This window comes from Aotus nancymaae, unplaced genomic scaffold, assembly GCF_030222135.1.
Source record: "Aotus nancymaae isolate 86718 unplaced genomic scaffold, 86718_ANA_hifiasm-v0.15.2.pri h1tg000193l, whole genome shotgun sequence".
NCBI lineage: Eukaryota > Metazoa > Chordata > Mammalia > Primates > Aotidae > Aotus > Aotus nancymaae.
Window position 1 is genome coordinate 741,918 of NW_026988608.1, and position 25,436 is coordinate 767,353.

The 25,436-nt window shown below is 56.5% G+C and overlaps 1 protein-coding gene and 1 long non-coding RNA gene across 2 annotated transcripts in view; one reads left to right on the forward strand and one right to left on the reverse strand.

Moving 5' to 3' along the window:
* Positions 1 to 25,436, forward strand: part of CFAP46 (cilia and flagella associated protein 46) — a 140,898-nt gene that overhangs the window by 91,296 nt on the left and 24,166 nt on the right. Inside the window, exons 34-44 of the mRNA XM_064371842.1 lie at positions 1,176 to 1,308; positions 2,296 to 2,442; positions 7,330 to 7,530; positions 7,662 to 7,768; positions 9,713 to 9,889; positions 10,935 to 11,070; positions 17,264 to 17,452; positions 18,230 to 18,418; positions 21,477 to 21,611; positions 21,686 to 21,865; positions 22,349 to 22,519. Coding sequence (XP_064227912.1) covers positions 1,176 to 1,308; positions 2,296 to 2,442; positions 7,330 to 7,530; positions 7,662 to 7,768; positions 9,713 to 9,889; positions 10,935 to 11,070; positions 17,264 to 17,452; positions 18,230 to 18,418; positions 21,477 to 21,611; positions 21,686 to 21,865; positions 22,349 to 22,519 — 1,765 coding nt within the window. The remainder of the gene's footprint in view (positions 1 to 1,175; positions 1,309 to 2,295; positions 2,443 to 7,329; positions 7,531 to 7,661; positions 7,769 to 9,712; positions 9,890 to 10,934; positions 11,071 to 17,263; positions 17,453 to 18,229; positions 18,419 to 21,476; positions 21,612 to 21,685; positions 21,866 to 22,348; positions 22,520 to 25,436) is intronic.
* LOC135273019 (uncharacterized) lies at positions 9,781 to 10,933 on the reverse strand. The gene is made up of 2 exons (XR_010340913.1): positions 10,586 to 10,933; positions 9,781 to 9,838 (listed from the first exon to the last, which is right to left on the reverse strand). It is a non-coding gene; the product is annotated as an uncharacterized LOC135273019 (long non-coding RNA).

The following is a 25,436-nucleotide window of genomic DNA, read 5'->3' on the forward strand; positions in this document are numbered from 1 at the left end:
GGCACGAGTTCACTTCAGAGCTGCTGAAGTCGACTATCATCGGGCTGTTTAACAACTAACTCTCCTTACTATAGAAAGTCACTTTTAGATTTAGAGACCGTCTCAGAAATACATCTGTGCTGTGATTATATGTGATACCATTGTGTTCGCCTTTACAAGATGCTTTTAGATGACATAAGTGACACTCTGGTGACAAACGCTGGCCTGCGATGTGAACGTTACACTTGTCAGTGCCATGGGCTATTTGTCCAGCCCTCAGCTGGACATTGGAACCGTGCCCACACCCTCCTGGTCTGAGTGACGTGGGGCACTGTCCCAGGAACCTGGCCTTTTGCCCAGTTGTCCACACAGCCCTAAAATCAGCTTGGAGAAGTGGAGCTACAGGGGCCACAGGGTCCCCGTTCCCTGCTGTGCATTTCTTTACGAGCTGTGGAGCGCGGCAGATGCAGAGGCTAGAGCAGCGTGGGGAGGCCAGTGTGGTGGGCTGCGCTGGGAGCAGTGACGTCTCGGCAGCAAGGGGTCCTCAACCTGGAACCCACGTGGCTGTGGAGGCCCGGTCGGGGGCGTGCAGGCCTCGGGAGATGGCTGGAGGACTCAAAGGCCCAGGGCCTGGGGCTGGGGCCTGGCAGGGTCTTGACCCCTCCTGGCCTATCTTCTAAAGGACCTCTCTGGACATGGTGTGGCAAATGGCCAGGGCCTGGGGATCATGGCACAGGAGAAGGCGGGACAGTCAGGGGCTGTGGCCGGGGCCAGGTGGAGGGTGAAGGGGAAGGCAGCAGGCGCCTTGAAGACCCCACAGGAAGCCCGAGCAGAGGAGCAGAAGCCCTCCAGGGACGAGCTTTCAGACGGGGGCGCCCACGGGAGGCACGGTGGGCCAGGGCTGGGCACGCTGGTCTGGAGAGATGGAGTCCCAGACGCTCGTGAAATGCCTGCCAGGCTGTCAAACAGCAGCGGGGCCTGAGTTCAGAGTTTGGAAGAGAGAACCAGTGACGGGCTTAAATTTGGGAGTCAGGTGTGCCGTTAGATCCTGGGGATTTTAAAACATCTCTGTAAACATTTGAGTGAAGAACGTAATTGTCGCTGTTTTCGTTTGTGTTTCTTTGATTACTGGTGAAGTGACATTTTCGTGGCCATGTGGCTTTTCTTTTGCATGTGGTCTGTTTTCCTCACATTAGCTGCAGAAAAGAAATCGCACTGAAAAAAGAGAAAAACAAGGAGCCCTTATTAGAAGAAAGCCTGCCAGCACTCAGCGAGCAGACACGTGCCGCCCGCTCTGTGGAGATCAAACCCCTGGAAGCGAAGGACAAGGTAACCTCCCCGTCCAGAGCCCCGACCTGCTGGATGCTGGCTGTGCAGGCCGCAGCTGAGCCCGGAGGCGGCCCATGTGTCAGTGTTCAGGGGCTTCCTGCAAGCGGTTTCTCTCCCATGGGCCCTGGAACTCCCCTGGGAAAGATGAGCCTTATGTGCACACAGGCCTCCCTGGAACAGGCCTGCCAGGCACCTGAGCAGAGGCAGAGAGAAGGTAGGGGAGGCAAACATCTGACAGAACTGGTTCTCCCGCCTGTGCCACCCGGGCTTCCCACCCCTCAGTGGCAGAGCACAGCACCCTTCTGGGTTTGCCCGTGAAGGAAGGTGACCAGCCCGGCTCCTAACCCTAAATGCAGTTACCATGGGAGCGCCACTGAGGAGCAAAGGCCATGCTTCCTGTGACCTGGCAGGCAGGACGGGGGCTCCGCACAGGACCTGCATCCACAGCACAGCAGAGCGGGCTTAGCCACCACCCCAGGCATTGTGGGGACCTCTGACTAGCAAGGAGGGGGCAAGGGGGTGCAGGGCAGGCCCAGATCCCAGGGCAGGGGCTCAGCCACTGGCCCACACTGTGCGGGCGCTCTGCCTAGCAAGGGGGGGTGTGGGGTGGGCCCAGATCCCAGCACAGCGGCTCAGTCACCAGCCCACTCCCCGGGGCACCCTGGCAAGGCCAGGTGCGGGGCCGCAGGGCAGGCCCAGATGGGTTGGTTGGCAGTCCGAGGTGGGCTCGGGCTCCTACACCCTGATACGGGTGTGTGGAGTCCAGAAGGCTCTGCATGGCTACTGGTGGGCTTAGTTGGCTTCGAGGGATTCGTGAGAAGAGAGGGGTGCATAGGGCGTGGGAGTTCTGTAGGAGGAGATGGCAGAGGCCTGAGCCATGGCCTCGGGGTTCACGGGGAGCTTGCGAGGCACCCACAGTGCGGTACAGACCCCCTCGGAGGTCACAGGTGTCAGAACTGGGCTGCTTGGGGCTGCCGTGTCTTACAGATTTTGAAGATGAATGGGGAGACTGGGAGGGGCCTCGATGGGACATCCTATCCCCACCTGTGGATTCTGAAGGCAGAGGTTCTGCTGGAGATGAGCCTGTACCAGCCTGCACGGCTGCTCCTGTCCGAGGCTCACCTGGCTTTCCAGGTGAGGGGCCCCTCCCAGCACGCTGTGCACACCTGAGGGGCTGCGGGTGGGAGCTTGCGCTGCAGCGTTCGGTTCCAGCAAGCCCACCTGCCTCCCTGGCCTGGGTCCCGCGCGTCCTCTGTCTGTCTGTCCGTCTTTTGCTCTGTGACTCACGGTTTGCAAAAGTTTCTGTTCCAGCACGTGCTGTGGGTCTCTGTGACCTCGTTTCTCTCGGGTGTCCTTGGCTCAGCTCTGCCTCCTGCCCGGTCAGTTTCTTAACTTCTGAGGCTGGACGAGAACTTGGAGAACCCCAGAGGGTGTCAGTGCCAAAAGCACCACTTTGTTCTAGAAGGATCGTGCGCGACCGCCTGGTCTGCTCTTGGTTCGTTTTGCTCTCACTCTCTGGATGCCACCCTTACTGTCCCCACCGAAAGCCCCGGGACATCTGCCGAGGCCCCGTCTCGTGGGTGCTGCAGCTGTTCCGTCTCAGCAGGTTCCCACCTGGCTTTGTGAAATCCTGCTCTGCCATGAGCAGCCCAGCCCAGGCACAGCCCCGAGGGGGAGTGCGGACCTCTGGCCCTTCGCCTGCGCCCCTCCTCCTGGGACAGGCCCTGCCCCAGCTCCAGCCTCCTCTCCTCACCTGCTGCGCTCCTGCTCTCCCCGGGTTTCATCCCCCGACAGGGATGGCAGCCCCAGGAGAAAGCCAGGGTGGGTGGAGGCCCGTGGGTGCTTCTCCCTGTTCCGACTGCAGTCGCGCAGGCCCAGCCCCTGGGCGGAAATGAGGCGTTCTGGTATAATTCCGCTCTGACCCTGGTGGGGTTCTGGTCAGCACTGACTGCCCTCCAAACCCACCTGCAGACACATGGTGACATCTTGTGTCCAGATTTTAGAATTGTTTTCACTGGGAGGGTGAGGCAGAGCTGCAGAACCAGACAGCCTGTCACTTTTTCTGAAGAATTCCAGAAAAAGGAAGAACCTAGAATGGTATAAAAATTCAGTGATGCCCATCAAAGCCTTGAGAGGTTCAGACTATCCCTGGCACTGAGGGCAGGCGTGTGCGGGTCTCAGGCGCGGAGGGCAGGCGTGTGCGGGTCTCAGGCACTGAGGGCAGGTGTGTGCAGGTCTCAGGCAGGGGGACAGGTGTGTGCAGGTCTCAGGCACTGAGGGCAGGCGTGTGCAGTTCTCAGGCAATGAGGGCAGGCGTGTGCAGGTCTCAGGCACTGAGGGCAGGCGTGTGCGGGTCTCAGGCACTGAGGGCAGGTGTGTGCGGGTCTCAGGCAGGGGGACAGGTGTGTGCAGGTCTCAGGCACTGAGGGCAGGCGTGTGCAGTTCTCAGGCAATGAGGGCAGGCGTGTGCAGGTCTCAGGGACTGAGGCCAGGCATGTGCAGGTCTCAGGCACTGCGGGCAGGCGTGTGCAGGTCTCAGGCAGGGGGACAGGTGTGTGCAGGTCTCAGCCATGGAGAGCAGGCGTGTGCAGGTCTCAGGCACTGAGGGCAGGCGTGTGCAGTTCTCAGGCAATGAGGGCAGGCGTGTGCAGGTCTCAGGGACTGAGGGCAGGCGTGTGCAGGTCTCAGGCACTGCGGGCAGGCGTGTGCAGGTCTCAGCCATGGAGAGCAGGCGTGTGCAGGTCTCAGGCACTGAGGGCAGGTGTGTGCAGTTCTCAGGCAATGAGGGCAGGCGTGTGCAGGTCTCAGGCACTGAGGGCAGGCGTGTGCGGGTCTCAGGCACTGAGGGCAGGTGTGTGCGGGTCTCAGGCAGGGGGACAGGTGTGTGCAGGTCTCAGGCACTGAGGGCAGGCGTGTGCAGTTCTCAGGCAATGAGGGCAGGCGTGTGCAGGTCTCCGGGACTGAGGCCAGGCGTGTGCAGGTCTCAGGCACTGCGGGCAGGCGTGTGCAGGTCTCAGGCAGGGGGACAGGTGTGTGCAGGTCTCAGCCATGGAGAGCAGGCGTGTGCAGGTCTCAGGCACTGAGGGCAGGTGTGTGCAGTTCTCAGGCAATGAGGGCAGGCGTGTGCAGGTCTCAGGGACTGAGGGCAGGCGTGTGCAGGTCTCAGGCACTGCGGGCAGGTGTGTGCAGGTCTCAGCCATGGAGAGCAGGCGTGTGCAGGTCTCAGGCACGGAGGGCAGGCGTGTGCAGGTCTCAGGGACTGAGGGCAGGCGTGTGCAGGTCTCAGGGACTGAGGGCAGGCGTGTGCAGGTCTCACGGACTGAGGGCAGGCGTGTGCAGGTCTCAGGGACTGAGGGCAGGCGTGTGCAGGTCTCAGGCACTGAGGGCAGGCGTGTGCGGGTCTCAGGCACTGAGGACAGGCGTGTGCGGGTCTCAGGCAATGAGGACAGGCGTGTGCGGGTCTCAGGCAATGAGGACAGGCGTGTGCGGGTCTCAGGCACTGAGGGCAGGCGTGTGCGGGTCTCAGGCACTGAGGACAGGCGTGTGCGGGTCTCAGGCACTGAGGGCAGGCGTGTGCGGGTCTCAGGCACTGAGGGCAGGTGTGTGCGGGTCTCAGGCAGGGGTCCAGTATGTGCAGTTCTCTGGCACTGAGGGCAGATGTGTGCAGGTCTCAGGCACTGAGGACAGGTGTGTGCGGGTCTCAGGCAATGAGGACAGGCGTGTGCGGTTCTCAGGCACTGAGGACAGGTGTGTGCGGGTCTCAGGCACTGAGGACAGGTGTGTGCGGGTCTCAGGCACTGAGGACAGGTGTGTGCGGGTCTCAGGCACTGAGGACAGGTGTGTGCGGGTCTCAGGCACTGAGGACAAGTGTGTGCAGTTCTCAGGCACTGAGGACAAGTGTGTGCGGGTCTCAGGCACTGAGGACAGGTGTGTGCAGGTCTCAGGCACTGAGGACAAGTGTGTGCGGGTCTCAGGCACTGAGGACAGGTGTGTGCGGGTCTCAGGCACTGAGGACAGGTATGTGTGGGTCTCAGGCACTGAGGACAGGTGTGTGCATGTCTCAGGCAGGGGTCAGGTGTGTGCAGGTCTTTGATAGCTGAGATGGGTGTGTACACACCAGAGTCAAGATTGAGCTTGTCCGAGGAAGGGCCTGAGAATACCCTGGACAGCTGGGGAAGGGATTCTGGTGGGTGTAGCATTCTTTTGGCCACATCCATAGTAGAGGGCCAGCCTCTGCTGGGACCAGAGGGAGCTGAGGTGTGGAAGGGCTCCTGGGAGCCCACCTGGCTTCTCAGCCACGTCCACATTGCAGAAAGTCTGCCTTCGTGCACTGCCCTCCCCTCCAGCCCCACCTCACCCTTGGCCAGTGCAGCCCGGCCACCCCGAGCACCTGAACCTGCTCCCCGAGCCCGCGATGGGAGTGCGTAGCCCGCACTCTGCCCTTGCCGCCCTGGTCCCTGCTCCATGGGGCTCTCTCCTTCCTGCTGGTGGCACCCCTCCCTCGTGCTCTCTGGCTCCCTGCTCCCTCTCAGGCCCACCCACCTGGTGTCCTCATCTCTTGGGGGTCCAACCCCTGCTGGGCTCTCCCTCTGTGGCCTCAGCAGTCAGACCCCCACTGGCCTCAGAGGCCTCTGGGATGGGAACATCTGCCCCAGGGGCTGTGACTGTCCCGTGCTGTCCACTCCTCGGGACAGGGCTCTGCCCCTCCTACTCAGGTGTCGGCGCCAAAGCCTGGCATCATCCTCACCCTCAGGCCCCGCGTCCCACCCACCCTGTCCTCTCCCTGCCTTCTGGGTGCTCCCCAGCCCCAACCAAGCCCTGTCCCACCTCCGCACTCTCCTATTCTCCATGTGGAAGCTTCCGCCAGCCCTGTCTCCAGCCACGGGCCCACTGCAGCCGACCCGAACAGGCCCTGTAGGTGACAGGCCCTGTGGGCCCTTGCTGGGCCTGCTCTCTGGGCCCAGCCACACAGGGCCTCCCCTCTTCCAGCCTCAGGGCACCGCACCCCCCTGCCAGGCTTGGCCAGGCCAGGAATGCCCTTCCACAGAGCCCAGCCGCCCACCTGCCTACCCTCAGGCCACCTGACTGCCCACGAGGCTGCTGCAGACCCAGGTCCTGCCCATGCCGTCTCTGGCGGTCACAGCCGTGCCCTGGTGCATGCAGGCTCCCTGGTGGCCACGGCCCCTCTCTCTTCCTGAATGCATGGCTCCCTCAGCAGCTCCAGCTCATCAGCCACCCTCCCCTCTGTCCCTGCATCTGCACCTGGGAGGGGCCTGCCCAGGTCCAAATGAGCACACAGGGCATCTTGTTTGGCTGGAAAGTGATGCCTGGGACAGGACACTGCCTTCTCCCCACCGCTGCTCCCGTCCTCACCTCGCCCTCTCACCAGTGCCCCTCTGTTCTCACACACTGCCCTGTGTTTCTGCCCCGGATCGTGTGGCTGCCCAGCCCCCTGGCAGCAGGCCCTGGACGGGCTGGCTGGGCTCCAGGAGCCTCTGAGCGTTCTGGGCATCGGTATCCAGGTGCGATTGCCCCAAAGCCTTTTGCCCCAAGCAGGAGCTCCTTGAAGATGGGGCCAGGACAGGGCCAGCAGGAGCTCAGGAGGCTCCGGGGACAAAGCTTCCTGCTGCCCAGGGGCAGGGGGAGGCAAATCCCCCTAAAGACGAGCCAGGTGGGGCAGCGCCTCAGTAACGCTCTTTCTGCGGTCAGCTCATCATTGAAATAGAATTAAATAGAACTCGATGCACTCACGAGCTGCCGCAGGTGCTGACTGTGGCCTCCGGAGAAGCCTCTGGAGTACGGGAACGCGGGAGGGCAGGGAGGGCGGGCATCCCACCAGAGGAGCCGCAGCTGGGGAGCGCGGGGGCAGACGTGGGCCCCACCCTTCTGCTGCCAGAGCCGCCCTGCCTCCCCCTCACCCGATGCCTCTGTCTCCCTCTTCCTTCTCTCTGCCTGCCCCTGTCTCCCTGCCTGCACATGCCTGTAGAGGAACCCACACACCTCTGAATCTCTCTCCTTCAGGAGCTGGATGAGCCTTGCGCAGAGGCCCAGTGCCTGTTCCTCCTGGCGCAGCTGGCGAACAGGGAGAAGAACTACGGACAAGCCAAGAGAATGATTGCACAGGCCCAGCACCTGGGCGGAAACGAGGAGTTCTGGTACAATTCCACGCTGGCCCTGGCAGAGACACTCTTGTCCACGGAACACTCAGGACGAGAAGCTACGGTGAGAGGCCCGGGGACCTGGGGCCGCGTGTCAGGCACTGGGCAAGGTACTCGGCGGAGGGGAGGGGCGTCCGCGGAGCTCTGCCGGGCAGACTGCTGACAACACACCCGTGTCCACCCGCCCGTCCTCAGGTGTGCCACATATTTCAGAAGCTCATCAGAGCCCTCGAGATTCTCAAGAAAGAAAGACCAAACCGAATGCCACTGTTGGAATTCATGATCACAGACCTAGAAGCCAGGTAACGTTTTGTGAGAAACACTTCGTTCACGCCTCTTTTCCAACTGCGGTTTTTGTGCCACATGCCAAGCCTGTGCGAGTTCAGAGACCCACGTAATGGGCCCACATAGTCACAGAGACCCACGTAATGGGGCCACATACTCACAGAGACCCACATAATAGGGACACATACTCACAGAGACCCACGTAACTGGCCCACATAGTCACAGAGACCCACGTAATGGGGCCACATACTCACAGAGACCCACGTAATGGGGCCACATAGTCACAGAGACCCACATAATGGGGCCACATAGTCACAGAGACCCACGTAATGGGGCCACATACTCACAGAGACCCACGTAATGGGGCCACATAGTCACAGAGACCCACGTAATGGGGCCACATAGTCACAGAGACCCACGTAATGGGGCCACATACTCACAGAGACCCACGTAATGGGGCCACATAGTCACAGAGACCCAAGTAATGGGGCCACATACTCACAGAGACCCACGTAATGGGGCCACATACTCACAGAGACCCACGTAATGGGGCCACATACTCACAGAGACCCACGTAATGGGCCCACATACTCACAGAGACCCACGTAATGGGGCCACATACTCACAGAGACCCACGTAATGGGGCCACATACTCAGAGACCCACGTAATGGGGCCACATACTCACAGAGACCCTCGTAATGGGGCCACATACTCACAGAGACCCACGTAATGGGCCCACATACTCACAGAGACCCACATAATGGGGCTACATACTCACAGAGACCCACGTAATGGGGCCACATACTCACAGAGACCCATGTAATGGGCCCACATACTCAAAGGGACCCACGTAATGGGGCCACATACTCACAGAGACACACATAATGAGGACACATACTCACAAAGAGCCACATAATGGGGCCACATACTCATAGCTTTCTGTGCAACTCCAGAAAGCTCCAGAAGTTTCCTGAGCTGCTTCAGCCTTTCTCTGAGAAACAGACCTTCCGTCCCATCTGTTTGGCTTAGAAAGGCCGATTCAGGGCCTTGGGAAGGGCCTGAGAAACCTTTTCCTCCGTTTGTGTGTGTCTGTATAAATTTGTAGAGCATGTGTTCTCTTTCAGAAAGCCCTTGTCACAGGCATGCCTCCCTCGGTGCCGTTTATCAGAGCCATCTCTTCTTTTCTTTTTGTTTTTTTGAGACAGAATCTCCATCTATCACCAGGCTGCATTGCAGTGGCACGATCTCAGCTCACTGTGATCTCCAACTGCCTGGCTCAAGCGATTCTCCTGCCTCAGCCTCCCAAGTAGCTGAGATGACAGGCACCTGCCACCACACTTGGCTAATTTTTGTATTTTTAGTAGAGACGGGGTTTCGCCATGTTGGCCAGGATGGCAACATCATCTCTTCTAAACTGGAATTGGAAGCTCCAGCACAGTGGATCTTTTCAAGGAGCTGGCTTTGGTTTACAGAGCCAGCAACAGGGATTTTTGTGTGACTCGGGCTTCCTTGTTTCTGCTTCATCTTTGTGGAGCTCTTTCTGCAGTGGCGAGAGGGCCGCCCAGGGCTCTGCTGTGGCTGCCCGGGGCGGGGTGGGGGGCCGAGGCCTCGTGGCTGTGCTCTCCGTGTCCCTCCCGACCTTGCCCTTTGCCCTGTGGCTGCGATGTGTGAACAGCCCACCACATCAGCATGGGTTTTTGTTCCACTAGTGAGTCACGTATGAGAGGGCCTTCAAATTTCCACGTGGATACGGCGCCTGGGGTGGGGCTTGTTAGTTTCCAACTTTATCGCCCATGATCACAGATTGAGGCCCGTATGGCCTCTGATGTTTGAGTAATGCCCCGAAAGCATTTCTTCTAGCATCCCTGGATGAACACCAGGCGAATAGCAGCAGCACAGCCTCGAGCCCCGTCACAGCCCTGGGGCTGCTGACTCAGGCCTCAAACCAACCCCCCTTCAGGTGCCTGAGCCTGCGGGTCAGAGTTGCACAGGAGTCCACGGTCACAGACCCCACAGAGTGCTCGCTGCTGCTGAAAGAGGTGGACGACAGCTTGTTGGATATTGAGAGGAGGTTTATCGACTGTGGCTACAAAGAGAATTGTGTTGATGTCAAACTAGAGCGTGCGAAGATCAAGAGGTAAGGCCACCTCTGCGCCCGGCACGGGAGCTACCGCTTCTCCCACACACAGCATGCCCTGCGCCATCCTGCCTTCGGGGCCTGGCTCACCCCAGCTGCACCCCCTCAGAGTCCACAGGCCCCTCCCCTGGCAAGCTACCGGCTGCCACCTCACCCCCACATTCTGATCACATGCCCAGCCCTCCCCCAAGGAGCCCCCATTGCCCCTGACAGGGCCTCTTCCTGGCCCCAGCCCTGCGACTGCTCACACCTCCCTCGGGGACACCCTCATTGGGCCCTGCTCCTCTAGCCCTCGGCAGACACACACAGACATACAGCACCACCCACCGCCACCAGCCACAGGCACACACTCATTGCACACACACGCCCAGGCCCAGGTCACACGTGCGCGTCCCAGGCACAGCCCTGAACTACTTGCAGGCCCCTGGCCTCTGGACTCAGCCCCGCCCTGCGTGGCTCTGTAGCCCTGTCCCAGGCCCATCTCAGGGGCCGCACCCACCGAGGGCAGGGCCCGCACAGCCCTGATGCCAGCCACCCCTGCCCTGGCAAAGCTTCCCTCACCCCGTTCACTGCCCTGCCCCCAACCTGGGGCTGCCCCCATGCTTGTCCACACATAAGCATCTCAACACAGTGGGCCCAGTGTGAGCATTCAGAAGCCTGTGCCAGGAAAGCACAACCCCACCCACAAGGTCTGACCTGAGCCACGTCTGTTATTGTGGATGTGGGACACGTCCTTCCAGAACTTCAGTTAGCCAGTCAAACCCAGCTGATTCAAGCTGACACTGTGGAATTGCTCCAGCACTTCTCCTTCAAGCACAGATTTAATTTTCATAACCAGAATACCCTGTACACCTGCATTATTTCAGCTTCTTAAACCTTGAAGACATATTGAGAATGTCTTACATGTAAGCTATTTGAAGACATCATTTTAAGTGCTAATAAAATATACAGTATAGTTATAGAAAATGACACGTTAAACATTTAGTAATAATAACATAATGTTTTAACACTTTTGTTCCAAATTCCATTCTTATGTCTTATAAAGGTTACGCGCCCAGAACGAGAAAGATGAAGAACAAAAAACTGCGTATTACTTGGAAGCGTATGGCCTGGCGCAGAGCGCCGTGGCTGAGGAAGAAGCGAGGTTCCAGAGCATCCAGGCCTTGTTGTCACTTCACGATGTAAGCAGGTGCCCTGTCCCTGTGCACATTTGGTCACTCCCACTGGCACATACTCCCCGCTGTAACTTACCTTACAAGCCAGCTGACTTCTGCTTCTAGCTGGAATAGAGTAACAGGGACCAGATACTCCCCCCGTCTGAAACAGCAAAAAAACAGGGTATGAAACGAAGACTTTCAGAACGCTAGATGCCAGCGGTGACAGGTGGTGGTCCCCGAGTTGAGGTCTGAGCTCATTGCGGCTGCTCAGGTGGAGTCCACTGGTGACCTGAGTCACAGGATGGAGCCGAGAACCCAGGGAGAGCCAGGCACTGCCACTCATGGGACAGAGCCCTGGGGAGGGGGCGGCTACACAGAGAGAAAACCCCAAGACTTTTGCAGGAGGCCCCAGAGTGTCCTGCTGAGGACTGATCAGTACGTTCTTGAGAGGAAGCTACCCCTGCTGGGAAAGAGCCACCCAAAAGGGTTCTAGGAAGCAGGATGGGAACAGCACCGGCCCCACCAGCCAGACTGGAAAACCTCACGATCCCTGGGGCATCTGGCAGAGTAGACACAGGGCCTTGCCTCAGTCGGGGGCACACAGGCCTGGGCGAGCCCTGCTCCAGACCTGCCGAGAGACCCTGAGAACGAGACCTGAAAGGACCTATTTCCTTCGAAAGTGCAGCTGTCTCGGACCGGAGCCCAAGCCTGAGGAGGAATGCAGAAACGCTCACCAGACCCCGAAGGAAAACAAAGCCCAGACGTCGGGCACCAATAAAAACTGCCATATAGAAAAGCAGGAAAATATGACTTGTAAAGGGGGGGATAATTGATCAATCAAAAGGAAACTGATCAATGGGCGCAGATACTATAATTGGAAGACAAGTTATTATAACTCTATCCTATATGTTCAGAAAGTTAAGTAGAAATGTTGAAGATACAAAAGGAAGACAAAAACCAAACTTTTAGGGTGAAAACTGCAACACGGGAGATGAAGAAGGCACCAGGTGGGGTGAATCACAGCAGTGGCAGAAGAAAAGGTCGGAGAACTTAGCGACAAAGCAACAAAAAATGTTTAAAATGAAGAGATAATGAAATTTAAAAGAACAAAAATTAAAGTTAACAGACAATGAGCCCAGGAACAGTTTTAAGTGCACAAATCCAGGTGTAACTGGAATCCTGGGAGAAGAGGAGTAGAAACACAGAATAGTTTGAATAATGACTGAAAACTTTCCAGATTGGGTAAAAATAAATGCAGACTCACAGATCCAAGAAGCTGAATGAATCCCAAGCCCAAGAACTATAAAGAGGAATAAAACCGTATCAAGGATGCCGTAACCAAACGCTTAACCCCGGTGATAAGAAGAGCATCTGAGCATCAGCCAGAGAGCACGGCGTGTTTATGTGCAGAGCGGCAGAGGTGGATGGTGCAGCTTCGCACGGAAGCATTGTGGCTGACAGCCCAGCACAGGGACCTCTGTGAGGCCGAGAGGAAACTGCCAACCTGGAATTCTAGACCCAGAAAATATGATTGTTAGTGAAGGTGAGATGAAGATGTTTCTCCAAACACTCAAAAGCTGAAGGACCGTGTCCTCAGTGGCTTCGCCCTGCAGGTGCTCTTGGAGTCCATCCTGCTGGCATAAGGAAGCCACGCCCACTGGAAGTGTGGCTCCACACAGGTGCGGAGAGCCTCAAACACATACACTGCAGGGGAAAGTGAACCCAATGTTTCTTATTCTAAAAGTCACTCTAAAAGACAATTGGCTGCTTAAACAATACTAACAATGTACCACAGAGTCGATAACATGTGAAAATGCAATGTTTCTACGCTCTGCTTGAAAGGATATCATACACTCTAAACACCAAAGCAGCCACAGAAATACCAGAATGCAGACGTATGCTGCGTAAGCCAAGAAAGGAAGTAAATGGGAATCCTAACAAGTATGTCCCACATGAAAGCAGAAAAAAGAAAGAGAATGAAGAATAGGTGAGACAAACAAAATAAACAGCAAGATGATAACCTTAAACCTTATCATATGAAGAATCACATGAAATTGAAATAACAAAACACCCTCGGTTAAAAGAGTTTGTCAGATTATATAAAAAAGCAAAACCCGACCATGGGCTGCTTACAATAAAGCCACTTAAATATGAAGACATAACTAGGTTAAAAGTGGAAGAATGGAAAACATATATACCATGCTAACACGTATCAGGAGAGAGCTGGAGGGCCTCTACTAACGTCACACACAGCCGATTCTAGAAAACAACGTTACCAAGGATAAAGAAGCTTCTTTTATAGTGCAAAGGGCTCAACCAGTCAGGAGGACCTAAGTCCAGACATTTCTGTACCTAATAACAGAGTCTCACAATCAATGAAACTAAAAGTGATAACACTGCAATGGAGAAATAGACGACTTGACAATTACAGTCAGATTTCAGTACCTCTCTCATGGTATTAATAGAACAAGTAGCCAGAAAATCAGCAAATCACTGGAAGATTTGAGCAACACTACCAACCAATATGACCTAAAGATGTTTATAAAATGTTCACCCGACAACAGCAGAATGAGATGTTCTTCATGGCACGTGAACCATGTTCAAGATAGACCACATTTTGGACCATAAAACAAGTCTCGATAAATTTAAAAGATTTAAGTCATGCAAAATATGTACTGGTGACACCATGTAATTAAATTAGAAATCAGAAACAGAAGGACAGATAAAGCCATGGAAACAGGGCAGGGAGGGTGAGGCATGATTTGTTGGTTGGAGTGACGAAAATGTTTTGGAATTAGAGATGATGGTGGCACAATGTTGTGAATGTAAATACCACTGAATTGTATGTTTTTAAATGGTTAATTTTATGTGAATTTTACCTCAATTAAAAAAAAATAAAACAGAAAACTACATATGTGGGAAACGCCAAAGATTGAAAAGTAAATCGCAAACATCACGATAACTGTGGGCCACAGAAGAAATCAAAAGGGAAAGTATTTTGAACTGAAGGGAATGAAAAAAAAACACCTATCAAATGTTTAAGATGTTGCCAATGCGATACTGAGATGGAAATTTACAGCAGGAAACACCTGCAGGAGAAGTGGGGAAGATCCGGATCAGTTACCTCAGCCTGACCTTACAGAGGGGCAGCAGGAGAGACTAAGTTCCCAAAGCAGAGGAGTCAAAACTAAAGACCGGAGTGGGATTGGTGAATAGAAAACAGGACGGCTAAAAAGTGCTGAAACCAAAGTTACTTCTTCGAAAAGATCAATAAATCGAAAACCTTCTAGTCAGACGGATCAGAAAAAAAAAGATGACATAAATTACCAATATCGGAAATGAGAGATGCAGTTTCTCCGTGGATTCTACAGATATTGAGAGGATGATAAAGGAATCGTATTACAAACAACTTTATGCTAATTTATTTGCCAACTTAGATGAAATGGAAAAATTCCTTAAAAGCGTGAACTACCAGAGCCCACTCAAAAAGAAAGAGAGAGTATGAGTAGCACTATATATATTTTAAATTTGTAATTTGTAATTAAAATATTCTCACAAAGAAAATGTCAAGCCCAGATGGCTATACTAGTGAATTCTGCCAAATATCAAAGAAAAAAATACCAGTTCTACACAAATTGTTCTAGAAAATTGAAAAAGAGAGATCACATCCCAATTTTTCTGTGAGACAAATATTACCTTGATACCAAAACAAGGTAGAGACATTAACAAAAACAAAAACATCAAAAGAAGCTACTGAGCAGCATTCCTTGTGAACAAAATTCTAGCAGATCAGATCCAACAGTATAGAGAAAGGGCGATACATCGTCAGCAAGCCCACGTTACCCCAGGAATAGTTTAACATTCAAAAATTAATTTGTTTCACCATATGTTTTCACAACTAACAAACGAAAACCATACGATCATCGTTGTGGACTCAGGAAAAGCAGTTGAGAAAATTCAACACGGTTCCCGATAAACAGTCCTAGCATCAATTAATAGAGGAAATCTTCCTCAACCTGATAAAAGACGCCAGCTTTTTTATAGATGTCTTTTATCAGGTCGAGGAAGTCACAATTATGGGAGAAAGACAGGGACGTGCCCTCTTCTCACCTGTGTTCTGTGTTGACACGGGAGTTCCGGCCTGTGCGAACATGAAGGTGAAAAGGAAATGAAAAGCATCCAGATTGGAAAGGAAGGAACGAAACTGTTTTTGTTCACAGGTAACATAATTGTCTGTATACACAGTCATGTGCAATCTACCAAAAAATAAAGCTACTGAGTTTAGTAAGGTTGCAGGGTATAAGAACAATATGCAGATGTCAGTTGTCTATTTCTACATGCTAGAAACAATCAGATATTAACATTTTTAAAACAGGCTGGGCGCGGTGGCTCACGCCTGTAATCCCAGCACTTTGGGAGGCCAAGGCAGGAGGATCATGAGGTCAGGAGTTCGAGACCAGCCTGGCCAACATGGTGAAACTCTATCTCTAAAGATAGAAAAAATTAGCCAGGTGTGGTGGTGCACACCTGTAATCCCAGCTATTAGGGGGCTGAGGCAGGAGACTCGCTTGAAACTGGGAGGTAAAGGTTGCAGTGAACCAAGATCACGCCACTGCACTCCAGCCTGGGCAACGGGGAGAGACTCCATCTTAAAAAAAAAAATTTATGACAGCATTTAAAAATGAAATTTGTCCCAAAAAATGTGAAAACTTATACTCTGAAAACTACAAAACATGACGGAGAAAAATTTGAGAAGACCTAAGTAAATGGAGAAACACGTTTGTGGATCAGAGGACTTAGTATTGTTCAGGGGCTGATTCTCCCTAAATTATCTGTAGTCCTGATCAAGGTCACTGCAGGCTTTTTTAGAGAAAATGACAAAGTGATTTTAAAAGTCATATGAGAATACAAAAGACCTAATGTGGCCAACACAACTTTGAAAACGAAGGAAACTGAAGGTTTGCTGCCACCTGATTTTAAGAGCTAGTGCAGCGAGGTCCAGGAGGCAAGACGGCGTGGCTTTCGTGTAAAAGTACACACGTGGTCAGTGGAACAAGGGAATCCACGTGTGGACCCCACATGTCCAGGAAAGTGATCGTCAGCAAAGGCACAGACGCAGCTCGCCAAAGAAAGGATTATGCACCTCCAAAACAATCCCGTCACTTCTTAGCTCACACCACCCGTAAAAATCGCCTCCAAAGAGACTGTAGACCTAAACATAAGGGCTGAAACTATGAAGCTTCTAGAAGAACACCTCTGTGACCTCAGGGTCGGCGAGGGTTTCTTATTTATGCCATAAAGTGACAGACTGATAACTTGGACCTCCCTTCAAAAGACACTCTGAAGAGAATGACAAGACCAGCCACAGGCAGGAAGAAAACACACGTCCTCTATGTGATAAAGAGATTCTGTCTGGAATGGATGAAGAACTCTCCAAAGCTAATAACAACCCAACGAAACACAAGCAACGTATTTTAACGGGCGCTTCCCACAGAAAACACGTGGATGGTAAACAAGCTCACGAGTCAGCTAGGGACATGCGACGTGTAACCATCTGAGAGACCACCACACACCTGTTAAAACGGCTACAGTGTGGAAGACCCGCCACACCAGATGTGGGCAAGGGTGTGGAGAGGCGGGCCCTGAGCGCCGTGGCCGCCGCGGGAGGTAGCTGGACGCAGCTGCTGCGGAAGAAAGCTCGGCTGTTTCACAGCAATTACACAGAGGCCTGCCCAGGACCCAGCCTCTGCGCTCCGGCGTGCTTCCTTGCACAGGAAGGTTGGCAGCACTTTTACTTGTCGTAGCCCCCAAACTGGAAATGGAATAGATTAGCAGACGGTGGCACATCCCACGGTGCGGGGAGGGGAGCCTGACGTGGCCCCGCCGAGGGGAATGAACCAGACGGAAAGACCGCCCGCTGTGCACTCCACGTGGGTACCGTTCTGGAAAATGCAAACTGACGTCGGGCGCCAGCACGCAGCTAGGTGACTGGGAGGGAGCACGCGGGGGCGTGAAGACGTTTGGGGGTGAGGGCTACCGCACCGTCTCCGAGGGGGGTGATGCTTTCACAGGCGTGTTCGTGATCAGAGTGTCAGGTTTTACGTCTGTGCAGTTTACTATGAGTTTATTATGTCAGCTGTGCCTTGTCCCAGCCGTGGATGTAGACTCAGTCTCACCAGAAGCATCCGTGCCTCAGATACATGCCCGACCACCTCAGGTGCAGAATGTCAACACGCCTCTGATGAGGAAGCTGGCGCGCCTCAAGCTCGGCCTCGTGGAGATGGCTCTGGGCATGCTCCAGTTCATCTGGGAGGAGGCCCACAGGCAGCAGAGCGAGCAGGGGTCCCTGGAGAAGCTGCTGGCAGAGTATCTGCAGAACACCAGCGACTACACTTCCGTCGGCCTGGTAATTGCGGGACGCTCTTAGTCACAGGTTCTCTGTGGAGGGGGTGCCGGGCCACAGCGCAGCAAAGGGCCCCGTTCCAGCAGGAGCCATCACCGCATGCCTGGCGGTGCCGATCGGCTGCGGGAATCTCAGTGGCTTCCCTGCGGGGACCTCTAGCAGTGGGGGCCTTGCAGGAGAAGGGCTTTGTCTCGCCATTGGAGGGGACTGAATTGGCTAATAAAATCAAGGTTCTATTGTGGGGTGTTTCCTGTATGACCCACAGCTGCCCTTCCCAACTCATGAATTTGCTTTGACTAATTAATTTGTATTAGTAATTAATTCGTATGTGTATCAAAGAGCACAGCAGAAGTGAACTCCGTTTTGGTATTAAAAAGGAAAGTTGAGCATGTCGACTGTCCTGAAGGAAACGGACATCCTTCCAGTTTGCATCTTCTTAGATTTCATGAAGTGTGACTCAAATTAATTTACATAAGTATAAATGGACCAAAGATGGCCCTGAACTGATTTGTCAGGGAGCTCTGAGTCAAGGTTACATGGTGACATGATTATAACCTTAACTAAGGTTATTAATAAGTTACATGGGCAGCTGTCCATGGCCCCCAAACCAGAGCCCCCAAGACCCTTCCTGAGCATGCAGCACCTGGTGGGTGGGGGTATTTTTCAGAGCTCCCAATGTCCCCACCCATGGGGACACCAGAGGGAGGGCTCGCTGGGTCCCCTGGGCAGGGTGGCGATTGCCCTTCCAGTGGTGGCTGTAACGTGTCTGTCTTTTCAAAGCAATGGCTCACGCTGAAGCGCACCCTGGCACATGGGGCACTGGCGCAGCTGGGGAGCCTGCAGCCGCTGAGTGTGGGCTGCGTGGAGATCCGTGCCCAGCTCCTGGGACTGGCCGGGAGGGCCATCCACCTGCTGGCCATGCAAGCTGACCCTGTGCACCCCACCTGCTACTGGGAGGAGGGACCCTCGGTAGGTGCCCTGCGCGCCCCGCCTGCTGCCGGGAGGAGGGACCCTCGGTAGGTGCCCTGCGCGCCCCGCCTGCTGCCGGGAGGAGGGACCCTCGGTAGGTTCTCTGCATCTACCCCAAGTCTGGTTCACACCTGTCGCCTGTGCCTGAAATATACAAGTGAAGTGTTTACACTCCCCTGAGTGTAGCAGACGAATCGTGTCATCCCCAGTTAACAAGGGCATGGCCCCAGGAAGAGAGGAGAGTGCAGGAGGCAGGCATGAGAGAAGAAACGGGGCCGGGGAAACACAGGACTTCCGGGACAGACCTGGATGGGAACCACAGCGCGTCTGTGGGTAGGCAGGGAGGGCAGGCTGGCACGTGGATCGGCCCTCTGCAGCATGGGGCCCGCCCCAGTCCAGTCCCAAACTGGCGAGTGTGGAGCAGGCCCCGGCTCCTGGTGTCGCCCACAGCAGCGGCTCTGGCCGGCCCACACGGGGACCTGGGGAGCTCAGAAGCTACAGGAGCTGCCTGCGGTGGGCCCGAGCACGCGGTGCCGTGGCTCCCGAGCCCGTGTGCGGTGGGGCAGCCCTGGGCCACCTTGGCTCCCCTCTATCCCCACCCCCCACAGCCACGGAGGCTGCTGCCTCAGTGTACCCAGGTAGCTCTGAGAAGGGCAGTCAGGACCTTCTTCCCCCTCAGCCCAGGGCCCACCCTTCTCCAGAGCCCCTGCGAGGCTGCCCAGGAGGGCTGAGTCACCTACAGGAGTGACCTGCCCCCTCAGGACCCTCTGACAGTCCCTACAAGCCACACAAGCCCCTGGTCACCTTCCGAAACACCTGTGCAGATGCCAGTTCCTCCCCGGCAGGCACCTGTCCCAGCGGAGAAGCTGGGCTTGCCCCACACACCAGCTGGTTAGGAAGACGCCCTCAGGGACCAGAGCAGCTGCGGTGGTGCCGGGCTCCACGCCCCGGTCCGCCCCGGAAGTCCTGTGTTTCCCCGACTCATGGCCGCCTCCTGCACCTTCCTCTCTTCCTGGGGCCACGCCCTTCTTAACTGGGGATGACAGGACTCTTCTGCTACACTCGGGGGAGTTAAACACTTCTCCTGCAGCCCTGGGTTGGCCCTGAGATGTTGCCTGTCCTGCGCCCTCAGGACCTAGCACAGGACTTGACGTGCTCGCGTGAGTCGATAGAGTTGTGGCTCTCGGTGCAACCAGGCTCCATCGACCTGCACAGGTAGCAGGTGGCTGGGGAGCAGAAGCCAGGCTCGGCAGGGCCTCCTCTGAGCTGGCGTTGTCCCTGTGAATGGTGGTGAAGGTGCCCCAGCGAGGAGGGGCTGGGGCAGAGCAGGCGTCAGGCCCGGGTGGAGCGCAGAGGCCTTCCAGGGCCCCACACCATGCAGGCCAGGCCTGGCCATACCTGCTCCTGCCCCCCGGGGGCCGCCCCCCGCCGTCCTCAGGTGTGATCTATGCTGTTGTCCAGCTTCTTGAAATCCAGGCTCCCATCGAGGTGTTTCTGGCTTTTTCTTGTATTCAAGGCTGCACGTTTCCTCTATCCCCCATTCAGTCTCCTAAGTTTTGATAGCGGAGGCCTGAGCCCATCCGGGGCCACTTGCCACGCTGCCAAGGGTGCGACCCGAGCTCCTCATCTGCTGTCTCACGACCCAGCAGATTCAGGAGCGTGGACACAGGCCGAGGCTGGGCAGAAGTTTAGTAAGTGAAAGAAGAAAGCTCTGCGGTGGAGAGGGGGCCGCCATTTTTACAGTTGAATCCGAAAGCTGTGATAGGAAAGTCCCCTCATCTCTGGCTGTTCTGTGACCTCCCTTGTCTGTGCAGCTGCGGGTGCGTCTTTAGGGAGCGTGAGGTGCAGCTTCTCGTCTGTGCGGCTGCGGGTGTGTTTTCGATGAGCCCCCTCCGCCCTTACCGCAACCCATGCAGGTTCCCTCGGACCCCACCGTGTACATGCCTGGAGGGGAGGAAACTTCCCGGGAGCGGGCTGATGACCGGGAGGACGGAGGCCTCTCTGCGGGGCCCGCCTGCCCAGCAGTGCAGCTGCAGCGTGGTCTCTCCCAGGCTGCTCTCTGCGCCCGTGGCTGTGACTTGCCGGCTGTCTCTCCCAGGACCAGCCTTGGCTGTAGGCCTAACTGATTTTTCCTTCTCTTCTCCCTGCGTATTTTCATTCTCTAAGTCTGTTTAAAGTGTTTTCTAAATTCCATTGCGATTTCTTCCTTGACTGACTTGATGACTGTATCTTGTTTAATTTCAAGGCGCCTGTGTTTCTCACGGGTGTGTTTTCATTACTGACTTCCAGTTTAATGTTGTGGTTGAAAACACACCCCGAGTGGTCTCGGTCCTGGGGACTCTGCGGTGGCTGCACGTGGCCCGGCCCTGATCAGTTTCGGTAGATGCTTCTCACACAGCTGGGCCGAGGCTCTGTGTGCGTCGGGCGGCCGGCGCTGCACCGCCTCCAGCGTGCTTGCTGGTTTCCACCTGCGCTCAGGTGGCCCACCTTACAATCAGGGGCTTGTCAATCACTCCTTCTCCATTTCTATCAGTGTCTTTTTTATTTTGATGCCTAATCATTGAGTGCGCACAGATTTCACATTGCGATACCTGTGACCTGAAAAACCAGGGGGCTCCCTCTCAACCCGCTTGTTTCAGGGGCTGCCTGGGCTTCCTACCCCCAGGTGGGGGCTTGTTTCCCAGCCAGACCAGGGGCCCCTGGGCCTGTGCAAGCCTCAACTCCAAGAAAGGTGCTTCCAAAGGACGGGAACAAGAGCCCCTCGGAATGCTTGGTACTGCAGGCCCATGTGACTCAGGCCAGCTTCCCCGGGGTGGGGCTGCGTCCTCACCCTGGCTGCAGCATCCCCTCACCCAGGCTCAAGGGCCAGGGCCACCCTGCATCAGCTCAGGGCTGGAGGATTTGGGACAGGGAGAGGCCATGCTACGTCTGAGGTGCCCCCCCCCCCCACCTGGGGACCCTGCCGAGGAGCCCGACTGCCCCGGCCTCCCTGGGTGGGCTCCGCCCACGGCGCCAAGCAGGAAGCCAGACGCCCGCCAGCCTGCGGTGTGTGTTACAGGTGGGCGCCAAGCTGAGCGACCTCAGGTCTCTGGAGCTGGAAGCAGAGGAAGAGGATGCCACGAAGTCCAGCAGGGACCCGCCAGCCTCCAGGGCGGCCCCGGAGGAACACGGCAGGAGAGGCGGGGACCTGAAGGTGCGGCTGCCCCTCCTACCCCTCTTGCGGCCTCTCCCGGAGCCCAGCCTGAGCCCGAGCCTTGTGCCCCGCAGAGGAGGATGGTTCTGGCCCAGCAGTACCTGGCGCAGGCGTCGGAGGTGCTGCTGCAGTGCCTACACGTGGCCCTTGGCAGTGGCCTCCTGGACGTGGCGGCAGCTGCCAGCCTGGAGATGGTGGAGTGCGTCGGCGCCCTGGACCCCGCGACTACCTGCCAGTTCCTGGCGCTGTCTCAGGTGTGGCTCTGGCCCATGCCCCTTCAGCCAGGCCCTTCGAGGAGGAGGGAGGACCCTGGCACAAGGGAGCTCTCTCTGCGGGTGGCCCCACCCCTGGGATTCAGCTGGGGCCCTCACCTTGGGGACTCCATTAGAGAAGAGGGCCACAGGCCAGGATCCTCAAGCAGCTGGAGCCCGCCAGCCACATACACTTGTGGCTTAGAGAGACCATGCATTCGTCAGCCCAACCCCAAACCCCGCGTCGGGCGGACACGGGGACCCAGCGGTCACAGGCCAGCAGGGCCCTGTCTGTGCGGGCTTATGGGGCAACAAGCGTGGCCCCACGCGACTCTGCAGGTGCGAGGAGGAGCCGGCATCCTGGGGGAGCCGTGCAGGAGAGCCAGCCCACTGCCCCCAGGCTCAGCCACGGCGCACCCTCCGCAGGCTGCAGCCCTCCCCGGCCAGGCCTTGGGCCCCTGGCACACCTCCCCTGCTCTGTTTCAGAGCTGCTCCGCCTCAGAGACAATGAGGGGCGTCCTGCTCGCAGCCACGGCCAACACCAGCAGCTCCCAGCTGGCGGCCCTGCTGCAGCTACAGCACCAGCTCCGGCGCCAGGACAGGACCACCACCCGCCTGGGCACCAGCGTGGAGCAGAGGCTGGCTGCCGTGTCCAAGGTAACGGGGCAGGGATGCGGCTGAACCTGCCCCTGACCCTGGGGCTCTGCGGACAGACACCACAGCCACACAGTCCCACGCCTGAGTGAGGGCAGCCTTGCGCCACCCCCGGCTCCTGCGCCGTCCCTCCCCTTGCCCCTCTCCCCACCCCAGTTGTGTTCTCCTGGGTCACCCGGCCTCTTGGAGCCTCAGTGATCTCCTAGTCCTTGTGGGGCAGTAACAGCCCACCTGGTGGGTGCCGTGAGGTTGGCAAGGTCACTACAAACACACGGCCCAGCCTGCAGCCGAGAGCTGACCACCAGGTGGGCCGCAGTTGCCCGAGGGCCTCACGGAGCTGGCTTTTTCCTGCCTCTATTTGAGGAAATGTTTTATACCTCGGTCAGGTGTGAGGCTTCCATCTTGAGATACATTTGTAGAGCCGGATAGCTATGGCACCTTTTACTTGGATTATCAGGTGTGAATGGCAGTATTTAAAGAAAAAAGACTTAAGGACATTTCTCGAATTGTGGGAAACGGACAAACGTGGCCCGGTGGCGCCCCTCTCTCAGGGGCTTCGTGGCTGCCTCCGTGGTCTTCTCACCGGGGTGGACCTGACCAATTATCCCCTCGTCCAGGGCTGTTCGGCAGACCGTGCTTTGCTGGTGAGGGTGGGGTGGGGGCAGCACCCACCACTGGGTGACAGGAGCACCCCCTGCCACTGTGACATCCGCAGACATCACCCGTGGGAAAGCATGGTCCCGGCTGGGAACCGGTGACCCCACCCAGAGGTGGGAACCTGGAAAGCTGCCGTCCTTCTGAAGCTGAGGATGGAGGGCAGCGGGCAGGGAGTGGAGGGTGGAGGCAAGGGGACTGCAGGCTCAGCCCAGGCCTGAGGACGGGAGAGGGTGGCATAGCCTGGTCCTGCACCTGGAGGAAGACGCTGGTGCCCGTGGCCCTGCCAGAGCTGGGTCCAGGAGGGTGTGCACGGAAAGCAGAAATAAAAACGGGCTAAGCCGGGCATCAGTGGGGCACCTGTGGTCTAAGCCGGATGTGAGGGGGTGCTTGTGGTCTAAGCTGGGTGCAGAGGTGCATGCCTATGGTCTAAGCTGGGTGTGGGGGAGTACACACCTGTAGTCCTAGCTACTCAGGAGGCTGAGGCAGGAGGATCACTCCGCCCTGGGCAGCACTTACTGGGCAGGGTGAGATGCGAGCAGCCAGGCTGGCACCAGGGCACCTGCTGTGGGTGAGCTGGGCACGGGGGTCACGGCCCTCCCTTCCCTGTGGCTGTGGACCAGGCAAACCTCACCCCATTGGAGCTTTGGGGACCGAGGACCCCATCGTGGTGAGTGATGGCTGCTGTGTGTCGTCCCAGGCCGGCTCCCGGGGATGACACATGGGAGCCATCAGTCGCCATGATGGGGGTCACCACTCCTCAGGTCCCCACCTCCCCTGCCCATGCTGTTGCAGGAATCCTCATGGAAGTGGTGCGCCAACTTGCAACCAGGCACACTCACCACAGTCAGGCTGGGGGACGTGGGTCACAGCGGGCCCAGGGCAGCAGGCCGGCAGCAGCAGGCCGGTAAATGGCGGAGCCTCGTATTTTTAAAGTCATGAGCTATGGAAGCAGTGAGAACTGGCTAAGCTGCAATTCCTGCACTGAAAACACCTGCTGCTGTGAGCCAAGCCTCACTCTCTGCCCGGGGGACCTGGGTGATTCAGGGATCAGCTGGGACTGCTGTCCGCAGAGGCTTTGCAGGGAGGAGAAGGAGCAGCCTGGAGCCAGGGGGGAGAGGCCACCTCACTGCAGCTGGGAGCAGCCCCACCGTACCCTGGGGATGCCCACTGAGAACGGAGCCACACAGCACCCTGGGGACGCCCACTGAGAACGGAGCCACACAGCACCCTGGGGATGCCCACTGAGAACGGAGCCCCGAGGCACCCTGGGGACGCCCACCAGGTCCTGGCCTTAGGGACGCTCCCCTTGAAGCTTCCGGAAGGCAGTGAAGTCTGCTGTGGTCCCGTGGTGCCTGGAGAGGACGCAGCCCCCAGGACGTAGTGTCCCCCGCAGCGTCCCGTATGTGCTCTCCTAAATGAAGGGCTCATGCAGGGGCTTCAGGGAAAGCGAACGTGGCCGAAGGTTGAATCTGTGACGGAGAAGCAGACTGAAAAGACGGAGCAGGGGCGCTGTGATTTGAAAGCTTGTCCCCTCGAAACCTGTGTTGAAACATGAGCCCCGTGTGGCAGTGTTGAGAGCTGGGACCTTTAAGAGGTGACTGGGTCACAGGGGCTCACAAATGGGTCAACCCCGTTGTCGGCTAGAAGTGAATGGATTAAAGGTTATCCTGGGAGTGGGGCTGGCGGCTTTGAGAGAAGAGACCTGGGCGAACAGCCGCTCGCCGTGTGGTGCCCAGAGGCCCCACCAGCAACAAGGCCCTCACCAGATGCGGCCCTTTGACCTTGGACTTCTCAGCCTCCAGAACTGTAAGAAATAATTTCCTTTTCTTTAGAAATTACTCAGTTTCAGATATTCTGTTATAAACAACTAGAAATGGACTAAAAATTGGTACGAGGAGTGGGATTGTTGATAATAATGAATACTTGAAAATATGGAAGCAGCTTTGGAACTAACGAGCAGAGGCCGAAAGCGTTTGGAGAAGCTTTACAAACCCGGGTGTCTGTAGACAGGTCATTAAGGGTGATTCTGGCGAGGGCCTGCCTGGAAGACAGGATAATAAGGGAACGTTTGGAACTCTTTCTTTTTTTTTTTTTTTGAGATGGAGTCTCGCTCCAGCCAGGCTGGAGTACAACGGAGTGAGATCTCAGCTCGCTGCAACCTCCGCCTCCCGGGTTCAAGCGATTCCCCTGCCTCAGCCTCCTGAGTAGCTGGAACTACAGGCACACGCCACCACGCCCGGCTAATTTTTTATGTTTTAGTAGA